The 12,371-nt window shown below is 42.7% G+C and overlaps 1 protein-coding gene across 14 annotated transcripts in view; it reads left to right on the top strand.

The window, feature by feature from the left end:
• The first annotated feature begins 2,738 nt into the window (after nucleotides 1-2,738).
• The window catches only part of PHF14 (PHD finger protein 14), a 146,572-nt gene continuing 136,939 nt past the window's right edge, over nucleotides 2,739-12,371 (top strand). For 8 of the 14 annotated variants that reach the window (XM_035130112.3, XM_035130110.3, XM_035130111.3 and 5 more), the window contains exons 1-3: nucleotides 2,739-2,907; nucleotides 3,296-3,406; nucleotides 10,792-11,474. In XM_035130112.3, coding sequence (XP_034986003.2) covers nucleotide 2,907; nucleotides 3,296-3,406; nucleotides 10,792-11,474 — 795 coding nt within the window. In that variant the 5' untranslated portion in view covers nucleotides 2,739-2,906. The remainder of the gene's footprint in view (nucleotides 2,908-3,295; nucleotides 3,407-10,791; nucleotides 11,475-12,371) is intronic. The other 6 variants (XM_088654004.1, XM_088653999.1, XM_088654001.1 and 3 more) reach the window with 1 other exon arrangement.

The raw sequence follows: 12,371 nt of genomic DNA, 5'->3' as shown, positions 1-12,371 counted from the left end.
TTTTCTACTTACGCATTTTTAGATAGGGTTGCTTCGACTTACGAATTTCTTCTCCCAATGCATTCCTATGGGATTCCAATTTTTTTGACTTATGAATGTGCGTTCGGAACGCACTAAATTCGTAAGTAGAGGTACCACTGTACACCATTTTGGTCAGTGTTGTGCCTCAACAGGCTGCCACACCATGGACAACGGAGCTTCTCTGCCTTGCTGCATTGTGAGAATAAGGGTCATGAGGCTGAGTAGATGGAAGATGAAAGGACACAAGTAGCTTTAAAACCATGGTTTGGCTATTGTAGTCTGGAACTAGATCTAAGCTAAGGCTGGGGCTAAATCCCTTTCCTTACACTTTAAGTACCCAGTCCACAAGCCATTAAAGTTCCTCTGTGTGTTTTACATCCATCCTTTGAGTGGATGGGCAGCAGTGCTGCTATTAGTGGCCGTTCGGAGTGCTGTTCTATCAAGATTAAGCAGACTCCTATTTCCATCAGCCCCAACCAACATTCGATGCTATGAGTTATTGTTCAACAACATCTGGAGGACCACAGGTTCTTCATCCTTGACATAAGTGTTAGGGTGGAATTATGGATTTGTTTTAGGTTGAGGAGCACACATGTGGGTGATAAACGTCCACCCCACAAGCATGATCTGGCCTATCACGTATTTTTCCATGTCCCACTACCAGTGACCCAACATCAGCAATGCTGAACAAATCACCTCTCCTTTGCCCACTGCCATTGTGGACCAGAGCTCTCCAGAATCAGGAAGGAATGCTGTGGTATTTTCTCATGTTTCCTGATCAAAGAAGACTGGAGAGCTCTTTCCTCCTTCTGGAACATTCTGATCCACAGTGGAGGAGAGGCACTTTCTTCAGTGCTGCCACCAATGGTGAACTGGGTCACAGTGCCAGGCTGAACAATTTAAATCATTCCATGTCATCCTGGGGAACAGGAAAGGGGCTCTATGTATATATGCACGCGTGTGAGTGTGCATGTTTGTACACTCTGGTATATATGGATCTTCAGGAGATTGTGGAGTAGTGGCCACACCCACTTTTTGACCACTGGAATGCAGGTCATTAGAGGGTATTGTGGCCTTTGGAATGGGGGGGGGGAGTCATCCCTGCAGTATGTATTTCCATGTCCTATACAAAATGCTTTGAATGAACACCAGCTTTGTATATTATTGAAATGGTAAAATACAGTGGTACCTCAGTTTTCAAATGTAATCAGTTCCGGAAGACTGTCCTACTTCCGAAGCCGAGGCGCAAAGGGCGGCCTGCAAATTCAATAGAGAGAATTGGGAAAAGAAACCAAAACAACTCAGTGGAAGCCATCGGAATTCCAAGGCACATTCAAAAATGGAAGCATTTACTTCCGGGTTTTAGGCGTTCAAAAACCGAAATGTTTGACTTCCGATATGTTCAAAAACCGATATATCCCTGTACTTGCAAGGGTGAGCAGGTTCCAGGCTTATGAGATCTATTCTTGGTACTCGGGGAAGACCTTTTTATCTTCAGTGTTTCTGATTCTAAGATTAATTTTAACAACTTTTATCTCTCTTCTATCTTTTGTAACTGTATTGAACACCAATCAGATACTACAGTGATAAACATGTATAAGCTGTTGAAATAAACAAATACGCAAGCCAAACTGCTTCCAAGTGTATCACATACCCCATACATTTAAAGCACATCAAACAACCCTCAAAGAATTCTGGGAACTTTAGCTTGTCAAGAGCCATGGGAGCTTTAGCTCTATATGTGGTAAATTACAGTTCCCAGGATTCTTTGGGGTTATGTGTGCTTTAAATGTATGGTGTGTGCAGTTCTGGATTAAAGCAATAGGAGGCTCAGGGCTAGGAGACTTTGGGAGGACCAAATTTATAACACATGATCGTGAGAAACAATGAAACTACCGTAGAATGTTGCTGAAATTTTAGCATTGATAAAAAATATCGTTTATAATTTTATAACCTTTAATAAGTTTACAAAAATATGGAATTAAGGAAGGTATTCACACAAAACAGTCTGCATTTTTTTTAGTGGTAAAAGGCTGAGGACCAGCTAGATTACAAGGCTCTGGGATGCAACTTGATTACTCCATATGTAAATCCAGCACTGGCGACACGTGAACAATGTGTGTATATTACATTTCTATTGAGAAGTAACAGTAACAGAAGTGCATTGAGATACACAGAATCTCCACCTCGTGGGTACAAATCTGGAGTGATGCCTTTTCAAAGTCTGTAATATTGTAAGTCGGGGACCGTGTGTTCCTCTAAAACGCTCGTGTTCTTTCCAAGTGATGACACCCATATGTCGTTTATAGTACTGGGGGGCGGGGAATGCAAATACACTTTTGTCGTTTAAAGAAGAGAGGACTGCGTGATGCTCGGGGTCCCCTCTATAAGATTCAGAGGCCAGATTGGACAAGAGAGGCGACAGAGAAAGAGCGCAGGCAGGGAGAGCTAGAGGGAAACCCGGCCGGGCCGCCTCCACAATAACCCCGCCACCCTCGCCGCGCGATCCCCTCCGGCTTCTGCCGCGCTGAATAGGAAAACCACGCCCCTATGCCAGGAACCATAGCGCGGGCAAGCCCTTCGTCTCTTACAGCGCGCCTGCGCGCCTCTTTCTGCACATGCGCGGCGATAGCCCCCCCCCCCCCACCCAGCGGAAGCTCTCGGCTCCTTTGCGGCAGGTCGGTTCCTGCTTTTGGTTTCGGCAGGAGGGGAACTGCATCCGGGGCGAGGCTTCGCCTATTGTCTGGGTTACGGAGGCGGCCTGTGGGACGCCGCGCAGCCTCTCTCTCTTCAGCGCGGGGTTGCCGCCTAGAGGGGAGGCCTGCCGGGCTTGGGGCTGAGGGCTGCCTCCTCATGTGCCCGCGAGCGGCTGCTCGGCTCCAGTGAGTAAGTCCAGCCGCAAAGGCGCCCGCGCCCGCGAGGTCTTCTTTCCCTGCCCGCCTCCCTGCTTTTCCCTCAGCCGCTGGCGCCCTGTGCCCAGCGGCGGGCTTCGTCCAGGGGCTGCTGTGGGGCGCCGCACCCTCCCTCCCGTGGCTTCATTTTGTGCTGGGGGTGGGCATATACCATCCCGCCTTCAAGGGAGCCTCCCCCGACCCAGCTCTGCTTTGCATTCCCACGACCCAGCTTTCTCTGCAAATTTAAGCTCGTGTCGTGCAAGAGTTCTGAAGCCCCACATGGTTTTCTTTTCTCCCCCTCCTCTTCCCCCACCAACAGCTGGTCACAAAAGAAACATGCATGCATCTCTCTGTCCTTTTCTTTTTTTCTCTCCCCACAGTGGATCGCAGCTCGAAGAGGCGGCAGGTGAAGCCCTTGGCAGCTTCCCTGCTGGAAGTTTTAGATTATGACAGTTCAGATGACAGTGACTTTAAGGTTGGAGATGCTTCAGGTAAACGCTTCCCCCCTCCCCCTCCTTCTTTTCCCGTTTTGACATAGTTTTGTGTTGTAGGGTTCTTCCACTAGTTATGCTTAATTTAATCGCTTATAAAAGTAAACTACCGTTACTTTTTGACTTCTGATCTGCTGAAAGGATGAGAACATTGGTTATGTATATATAGCACAAGTGTTTTTTGTTTTTGTTTGTTTTGCTTTAGAAGTTAAAATTATAATGTAGTTGAGTTTAGCAAGTGCTGAAGGGATACTGGGAGAATTGATGCGGGTGGCGTTGTGGTCTAAAACACTGAGCCTCTTGGGCTTGCTGATCAGAACGTTGGTGGTTCGAATCCATGTGATGGGGTGAGCTCCTGTTGCTCTGTCCCAGCACCTGCCAACCTACCAGTTTGAAAGCATGCCAGTGCAAGTAGGTAAATAGGTACCGCTACGGCGGAAAGGTAAACAGCTTTCCCGTGCGCTCTGGCCTCCGTCACAGTCTTCCATTGCTCCAGAAGCGATTTAGTCATGCTGGCCACATGACCTGGGAAGCTGTCTGTGGACAAACGCCAGCTCCCTCGGCCTGAAAGCGGGATGAGTGCCACAACCCCATAGTCGCCTTTGACTGGATTTAACCCATCTAGGGGTACTTTACCTTTTTTTTATTGGGTGAATGACTAGCATGTAGCACGAGGCAGCAGGATCTTGAGGGTTAGAAAGTTGGGAGAGGTTTCGGATTTAGAAATAAAGGGATCTAGGCCCCTCCCCTCTTCCCTGTTGCAAGGTGGACAGCCTGAGATCTTGAAGTCTTTGGCATCTTCTTTCAGGTAGTCTTTACTCCACCTAACTGCAGTATCTCTACCTTGATCCCCCTCTCCCTGATTTGGGGTAGTGAAACTGGCTATCCAGATGTTTTTGGACTCCCATAATCTCTCATTATTAGCAATGTGGGCTGGAGCTGATGAGAGTTGGAGTCCAACAACACCTGCACATTCCTCACCGCTGCTGTGAATACACTAGTTAGCTGCCCTGTTTACCCCCCCCCCCCAAAGCCAAGATGATTCCGACCCAGTTCTGTTTCAGCCAGCTTTCCAACCCTACAATCATGCAAGGCACTTTCCCCTCTCTCTTCTAGTCCTCCAATTATATGATTCCCAAAATCTTTAGGGTTTTTTTGCCCCAAACCTACCCATATACTTATTGACACATTACTAACCTTCAGGAAAGTCCTCTGATCAGTGCAATGACTGACTACTGCTGGGGAGAAGAAACATTGATTCTTCCATAATGGGGATGGGGCCTAGAGCTGTATATTTGGTCATTCTGAATTCAGCAAAGAATGTGACACATCAACTTTTGGTTGAATAGTTACAAAGTCCAGTTAAACAATTGCAGAATTTTTGCATGTAAGAAGGATGTACATTTCGGAATATCTAGGAGGATTCCTTCTGTCTTGCAGTGACTTGTTTAGCTTATGCACTCTTGGTGGCACTTTCATTGTCTTAGAACTATGCACTGAAAGTAAGGGCAGCTTTGGCTATGCATGTATTATGTCATATTTTGCTTTTTCACCCATGCTACACACACAAAGGTACACACACTAATTACAATAGAGGAGAGACATTTTTTTTAAATGGAAGACTTATTTCAAGTTTACACTGAAAGTGGTTCCAGTGCTAAATTGCTTTCTCAGAGAAAGCATTCACCACCTATTGGTTGATGAGTGGATATAGCATGCTTTGCTCCAGCAAAAAAGCAACCAGGAACTCACTTTAAGCTCCTGGTTGTTCCTTTGAAGCCACATCAGTATGTGCTCCACACATATCATTGCATAAGATGTTAGTTGCAGTTTGGGTGAAATGGGTAAAATGGCCTCATGGGCCTGCAGGCTGGACATTCATCATCTTTGCTTTGAAAGCCATTGCAGCAATTGATTTGAGGTTGTTATAAGTGAACAGTCAGATTAGCACTTACTTAAATAGCTCCATATGGTTACCAGCTTTGCTTGTGCACCAGGTGTTGGCATGGGGCAATCATGAAGAGAAGTCTGCTTCGGCCACACTGCCACTTCAAAACCATGTGAATATGCATTTATAAGCAGGTTTGTAGTGATGAGGTAGACCACATCAAAGTTCATACCGTGGGAGATGCAGTCCCTATTTCCTCCTTACACACTGGAGCCTTTTTAAGTATTCACATTGTGATAAGTATACATCTACATCCACTGTTTCAGAGCATCAAGCAAAACCTCTTTTAAGATGTGCACATGCCTAAATTATTATATAAGTGCCATTTTATCATGTTTGCATGTGGATTTGAATTTTGAATTTCAGTATGGAAGGTGGGCTTGCAAGTCGCTATCAATCTGATCTACTTTTTCTGAAGCAGATAATATTAATTTATATACAGTCGTACCTTGGAAGTCAAACGGAATCCATTCCAGGAATCTGTTTGACTTCCAAAATGTTCGAAAACCAAATCACTGCTTCTGATTGGCTGCAGGAAGTTCCTGCAGCCAATCAGAAGCTGCGGAAGCCTCGTCAAATGTTCAGATTCTAAAAGAACATTCACAAACTGGAACAATCACTTCCGGGTTTGCGGTGTTCAGAGCCAAAACATCCGAGTTCAAGGGAGTTTGGGATCCAAGGTATGACTGTAATACAGTACTTTATATACCGGTAATATTTATAGAAATAATTCAAGTTTGATGTCTCTTAACTTTGCAAGCCTGCATACTGTGTTGGTTAAATGCAATTCCTTGAGTACCTCTTTTATATATTTTTATTTGCAATATTTTAAATAAAGTGAGTGAAATATAGCATTGCTTTTTGTCTCCATAGTTGTCTGAGAATAATTGGATTGCCATGTTAGTGTATAGAGATGGTGGATGTTAAAGTTTGCAGATTTTGCTGTATAAGAATGTTGAAGTTCAGTCACATTTTAATTCTTCAAAACTTTGAATGAAAAATGCTGAATCTTACGGCTTTGTGACAATTTTGCTTATAATTGTTGACACAAAGCCTTGATTTGTATTTTACTGGAGTCTTGAAATGAGACTGATGGAAGTATTTGGAGCACAATAAATAATAATACTTGCAACTGGTTTACTTGGCAATACAGGTTTACCTGTGTTTATTTTAGAAGTTGTCCCTAACTTAGATTCCATGGCTCTTTCAGAATCACTCTTTGTTTACTGTCCTCAAGTCATCTGCATATGACTATTGTGAGGAAACTGTACTTTATGGCCCTTTGAATATTAGAGATAACAACCAAGATGTAAGTGAGATAAATGAAAAGCCCAAGATATTACAAGCCCTTTTTGTTCTCTCCTTTTGTCATCTTCCCTTAAAACTATGATTTATCCCTTACAGTGCTAAGTCATGGTTTGTTTTAACCATGTTTCTTTCAGCAAGCTATGACTTTCTCACAGCCATGGTTTGTTCCTCAAAGCTTGGTTTGTTTTCATGCTGTTCTTGACTATGTGCCATCCAAGACACTCGCCAAACAAACTGTTGTTAAGCAATATTGTTGGAATCATACATATGCCGAACCATAGTAAGCCAGCAACAAACCATGACTTCATATCACGTCTTGCTTCCAAAATGTTCAGTCTGCTGAGCTCAGTTCAAACAAAACACACTTTGTCCAGCTCAGTGGTCCCCAAACTTTAGGGTTAGCACCCTGGTTCCACAAACACATCCCCAGTGCCCCCTACCCTACCCCATAAAAAGCATCATTCAGAATAGTGATTTGCACATACCACTCAGGAAGATGATAACACAGTAAAATTCAAAACAATAACAGTTAATTCCACTGTCATTCAAAATGCAATTAAAACTATTTAGTTTAATTATTTCAACAATTTGATGAACCTAATCCATTGATTCCTGCTTTTCAAAGTCTCGTAGTCATTTACACCTCCAGCCCCTCATGATGCCCCCTAGGTAATCCCACTGTCTCCTGGGGGCAGTAAGCTGAAGTGTTTTGCTTTGCTTTTAATGCTAGCATAGCACAAATAGGCCATGAACCTCTTTTTTCTTTTCAGTATCTTGAAATAGGTTTTCTACAACCAAGGGGTGTACAAATTCTAAAATTACTGGTAACTGATTTCTGTAAGGATTTTTGCTACGTACTGTACAGACAGTAGGTCTCTAACTCAGTCATTCTCATATGTGTACTTCTACATGTGCACATCTTCCTACAGGCACAGCATTTAGTATTTTGAGGAGGGGGTAACTTTATTTAAAATCTGTTATTTGTAAGTCTTGCCTAGTGACAGGCAAATTAGGTAGGTAAATTTGTTGACAGAGTTAACATGGCTTGGAGCTCGAGCCGGCAAAGGCAGCAGCGGCGCTTTGCCGAGCTCCAAGCCGGCGGCGGGCTGCTGCCTTTGCTGGTTTTCGCTCCGTTGGGGGGGGAGCAGGAAGTCGCTCGCAACTTTCCGGATCCCTCCCCGCCGGTCTCCTCCTCCTTCCCGCTGCGCCTCCCCTTTCTGGGTTTCTCGGCGGCACCTCCTTCTCCTCTTCTGACGCTGGCTGGCGGCTTTGTGCTGGAATGCCGCGTGCGCAGCTTTCAGGTACCGGTAGACGAGGACGCGGGTCGGGGGTGGGGATGCACGTGTGAACGCCCTGGGTGAAGGGTCGGAGGCTGCAAGGCAGGGGTACGAACGCAATTCTCACCCGATTCGGTGGAGCTCGGCAAAGCGCCGCTGCTGCCTTTGCCGGCTCGAGCTCCAAGCCGGCGGCGGGCTGCTGCCTTTGCCAGCTCCCGCTCAGTCGGGGCTCGGCAAAGCGCGCACTGCTGCCCTTGCTGGGTCCCGCTGGGTCGGGACTTGGCGCGGCGTGCCCTGCCATACCGTACCAGCATGTCTTATTTTCGGGGTATGCCTTATATTTCGCCAGGTCTGGAAAATCCTGCCATGCCTTATTTTTTTTTGGATGCCTTAAAATATGAGAAACACGGTAATAGCACAAATATGTACAGACATTTAAGCAATATAATATTTGTCAGTGTCACTAAGCAAGTAAAGCCAAGATGTAATCGGTGACTTGTTTGTCAAGTTATATATTCATTATTATATGAATGAAATATATTTCTGTATTTTTTGCCATTGAAATATTCAAGACACTTTTTACCATTACTTTTTATGTTTGTGTTGACATTTTTGGTTAAACAAAATGTCTCTTTCTACTTGTTAATACAGTAATAAGATAAATTACACAATACTGTGGCTGCTTGGACAGGTGGTGTTTGGTCAGATTGAATTGACTGCATAAAATGATCATTGTCTTACTAGGTAGACATTATTCATCAACATTGAGTTAGGTGTCTGTGCAAGGCGGTGGGGCAGGGGTGAGGGATCTTCATACTGTGCTGAGCTTTGGGCCATGCAGAAGCAGTGCAATATTATACTGCTTCTGTCTCCTCCAAAGTGACGTGAGAACTTTCCCCATTCCTGCAAGATATACAGTGGTACCTCGGGTTACAGACGCTTCAGGTTACAGACTCCGCTAACCCAGAAATAGTACCTCGGGTTAAGAACTTTGCTTCAGGATGAGAACAGAAATTGTGCGGTGGCAGCGGGAGGCCCCATTAGCTAAAGCGGCACCTCAGGTTAAGAACAGTTTCAGTTAAGAACGGACTTCCAGGACGAATATATATATATATATATATATATATATATATATACACACACACACACATACATACATATATATATACATACAGTATATAAAATTAAGTTTTTGCATAAATTTTCCATACATCGTTTAACATTCATTCATGTCTTATGAATTAAGTTCTTAACCCGAGGTACCACTGTATTCAAATGGACAACTTAGTATGTGACCCAGACACTGGAGGTGATACTCAGGACTTTTCAACTACTATGGTCACAAAATTTGCTTCTAGGAACCTGCAGCTCTATTTTTGGAGGTATCAGGTCACATGTTAGGTTCTTCACACAAATGAAGATTACTGTGATTAGATTCTGCCACGTGGGAAAAGTTCTAAACACCTGCAACTGGCCTAACCAAAGAAGTGCGGAAACCAAATTTATTCATGTATGCTGTTGGTAATTTGTCAAAGATGATTTGCATATGCTGCTGGTGATTCTGAGCAAACTTAGGCAAACAGGGCCCAGCAAGGTGTTAAAAGTAGTCATTTCAATGTTTATTTTTATTCTGGCTTTTGTTCCAAAAGGGCCCCCAAGGCATTGATATTTATGAAATATAGTTGAATGTGTGTTTTACTATGAGTTTTACACTTAAACACACCAATATCATATTTCTGCTGTTGGCTAAAACATGGGAGTGTGGAAGAAATTCTTGATTGGACCATTTTAGTATTTCCAAAAGTCTTAATTGAGTTAAGAGGAACCGGTGCTCTTTGCATTGATGTGATGCCTGTGATGATAGGATGCATTTTATAGAGACACAGTACTTTCTTATTTGTGAGTAGGATGGCATGTATAGTAAAATGGTGACCAATGAATAATTATATCAGTACTCTATAGAATAATTTTTCATATACTGGTAGATTTGGAGTTATAAATACCTGTAGTGTTTCCCCCCACAAAGGTAAAGTATTGACTGATCATAAAAGTATTTTACTTGCACCAGGTATCAAAAGTTGCAGTGGTAAGGTTGCAGGCGAGTAATAGTTTTCATTCATACGATTTCATATTTGTGAAGTGCTGGTAGTTTCTTTTAACTTTAGGTTTACTTTAATTATTGTGTTATTATCACATAACTGTATTGTTATAATCAAAGAGTATTATAAAATTACAGCTAGTGTTTAGTATTGTACTGAATTATGATGTTTAACCAAAAACAAAAAAAAACAAAAAAAAAAACAAAATCAAAATCAAGCACCCCCAACAACCTTTTGATGCACCAGTGCTAGAACTGGAAAACATTTCAAATCCCTTGGTGCACACATTGAATTTTAGTCATGCAAGGCTATAAAAAATAGTTATTTTTTAAAAACCACAAATTGTGAAATAACTACATTGTGGGCACAATTCTGTGTGAAACTGCATACTCACTTTCTTTAAATCAGCTACTCAGTTTTTAGTGTAGCATGTTTTCATGGAGCAGTTTGGGTGCTGGGCTGAATATCTGAAAAAGGTTTCCTTCCTATTCATATTATGCAGGGTAATAGAGCCAGAGCTTCTTGCTGTTCTACAAAATACAAATCATTCTTCATCAGTAGGTTTGCAATACTAAAAAAGCTAATTCAATTGGAGAGAAAAAAATTGAGCCAGATGAAAAATAGGCTATTAAGGGAAGAATAATTAAGTTGACTAAGTTGGTTGCCTCAAGCCTTTTTTTAAAAAAAAACAAACTTCTTTTTTGGTTCATTTTGCTTTGGAACTCTTTTTTTAAATTTTCATATGCTCAACAGATTCTGAAGGCAGTGGACATGGCAGTGAAGATGGATCAAAGGATAGCGGCGAAGGCTCCTGTAGTGATTCAGAAGAACATATCTTGGAGGAAGAGCTGGCAGAAGAAGAAAAAGTAGAGGACGAACAACCTAAAAGCTCAGGTGGAGAAGAGCTGCCCATAACAGAGAAAGAGGTGATTAAAACTGAGAAAGAGGAAGAAGAGGAGGAGGGGGTGGATGGAGAAGAGAAGCCTATAAAGAAAAAAGAGAAAGAGAAACCCTCAGAAGTGGATGCTGGCATTGATGAGCAGACAAACGAACCCAAAAAATGGAATTTGCGAAGAAACCGCCCTCTGCTAGATTTTGTTTCCATGGAGGAGCTGAATGACATAGATGACTATGACAGTGAAGATGACAATGACTGGCGTCCAACTGCTGGGAAGAGGAAGGGGAAAAACACACTACGTAAAGAGGGAAGTGATGCAGATAATGAGGATGATGAAGATGATGGGAGCGGGAGTGAGGAGGATGACAATGAAGAGGAAGGCAATGAGGAAGAGGAGGAGGAGGAGGATGATAACAGCAGTGCTGCTAGTGATGGCGGATGCAAGAAGAAAAAAGCGAAAGCTCTTAGCAGAAATAGTGCTGATGAGGAGGAGCTGACAAATGATAGCCTGGCCCTTTCACAAAGCAAGAGCAATGAGGTAGAACAGCCAACTTTCTATGATACCTCTGATGAAAAATGGAAATACTCTGCAGTGTGATTGTTTTGAAATTGCTCCCTAAAGCTAGGTGATGTTACCAGATAGTGATTGCATTAATGAGCTGCAGAGTTGTCCTTAATAATCATTAAGATAAATGTGCACCAGCCTTATATCTGAATCCAACAGCCTTTGAAAACCAGTGGGAATCTTCCATTGGCTTCAATGAAATTTGGATTTTAGGCTATATTAAAGAAACTTACAATAAATTAATGTTAGGTAAGAGTCTGCACCACACTGCACACAAATCAGGACTACATTCGGGATGTATTGCAGTAAATAATGCATACTAATGCTAATTAAAGATTAAGGGAGTATGAGTTTGTAGGCTAAGCCTGTGACTATTGCTGGAGATAGTGCCTTCAGGTTTAGTTAGGGGTTTCTTATGCATATTGAAATGATGTGTTCTGGTATGTACTCTTAAAAGCTGTGAATGAACACAGGTAAAATTAAGAGGGGCTTAAGTGCAATCCTATGCAGGTCTGCACAGAAGTAAGTAGCACTGGAAACACTGGTTGCAATTCTATACACATACTCAGGAGTAATCTCCTTTGAACACAGTAGGAATTGCTTCTGAAAGAACCTACATGCGTAGGGTTGCACTATAATGGCATTATAGAGATGTTCTTGGATTTTTGGCCGGAATGAAGTCTATGTATCCCATTTTACTTGGACATAGGAATAGATTAAGGTGTTTGTGGAGTGGGTATTTTGATTTATTGGCATTCTTAAAAAAAATCTTATTGTTCAGACTTGCACTATGTTAATTAGATAGTGTAAATGTTTAAGCACAAGCTTTTATCTTTTGGTTACTGACATGCTTGAAGAGAAGAACTCTTT

Source organism: Zootoca vivipara, chromosome 11 (assembly GCF_965207765.1).
Source record: "Zootoca vivipara chromosome 11, rZooViv2.hap1.1, whole genome shotgun sequence".
Classification (NCBI taxonomy): Eukaryota; Metazoa; Chordata; class Lepidosauria; order Squamata; family Lacertidae; genus Zootoca; species Zootoca vivipara.
The sequence above is the reverse complement of the archived record's forward strand: the minus strand, read 5'-3'. Positions and strand labels throughout refer to the sequence as shown.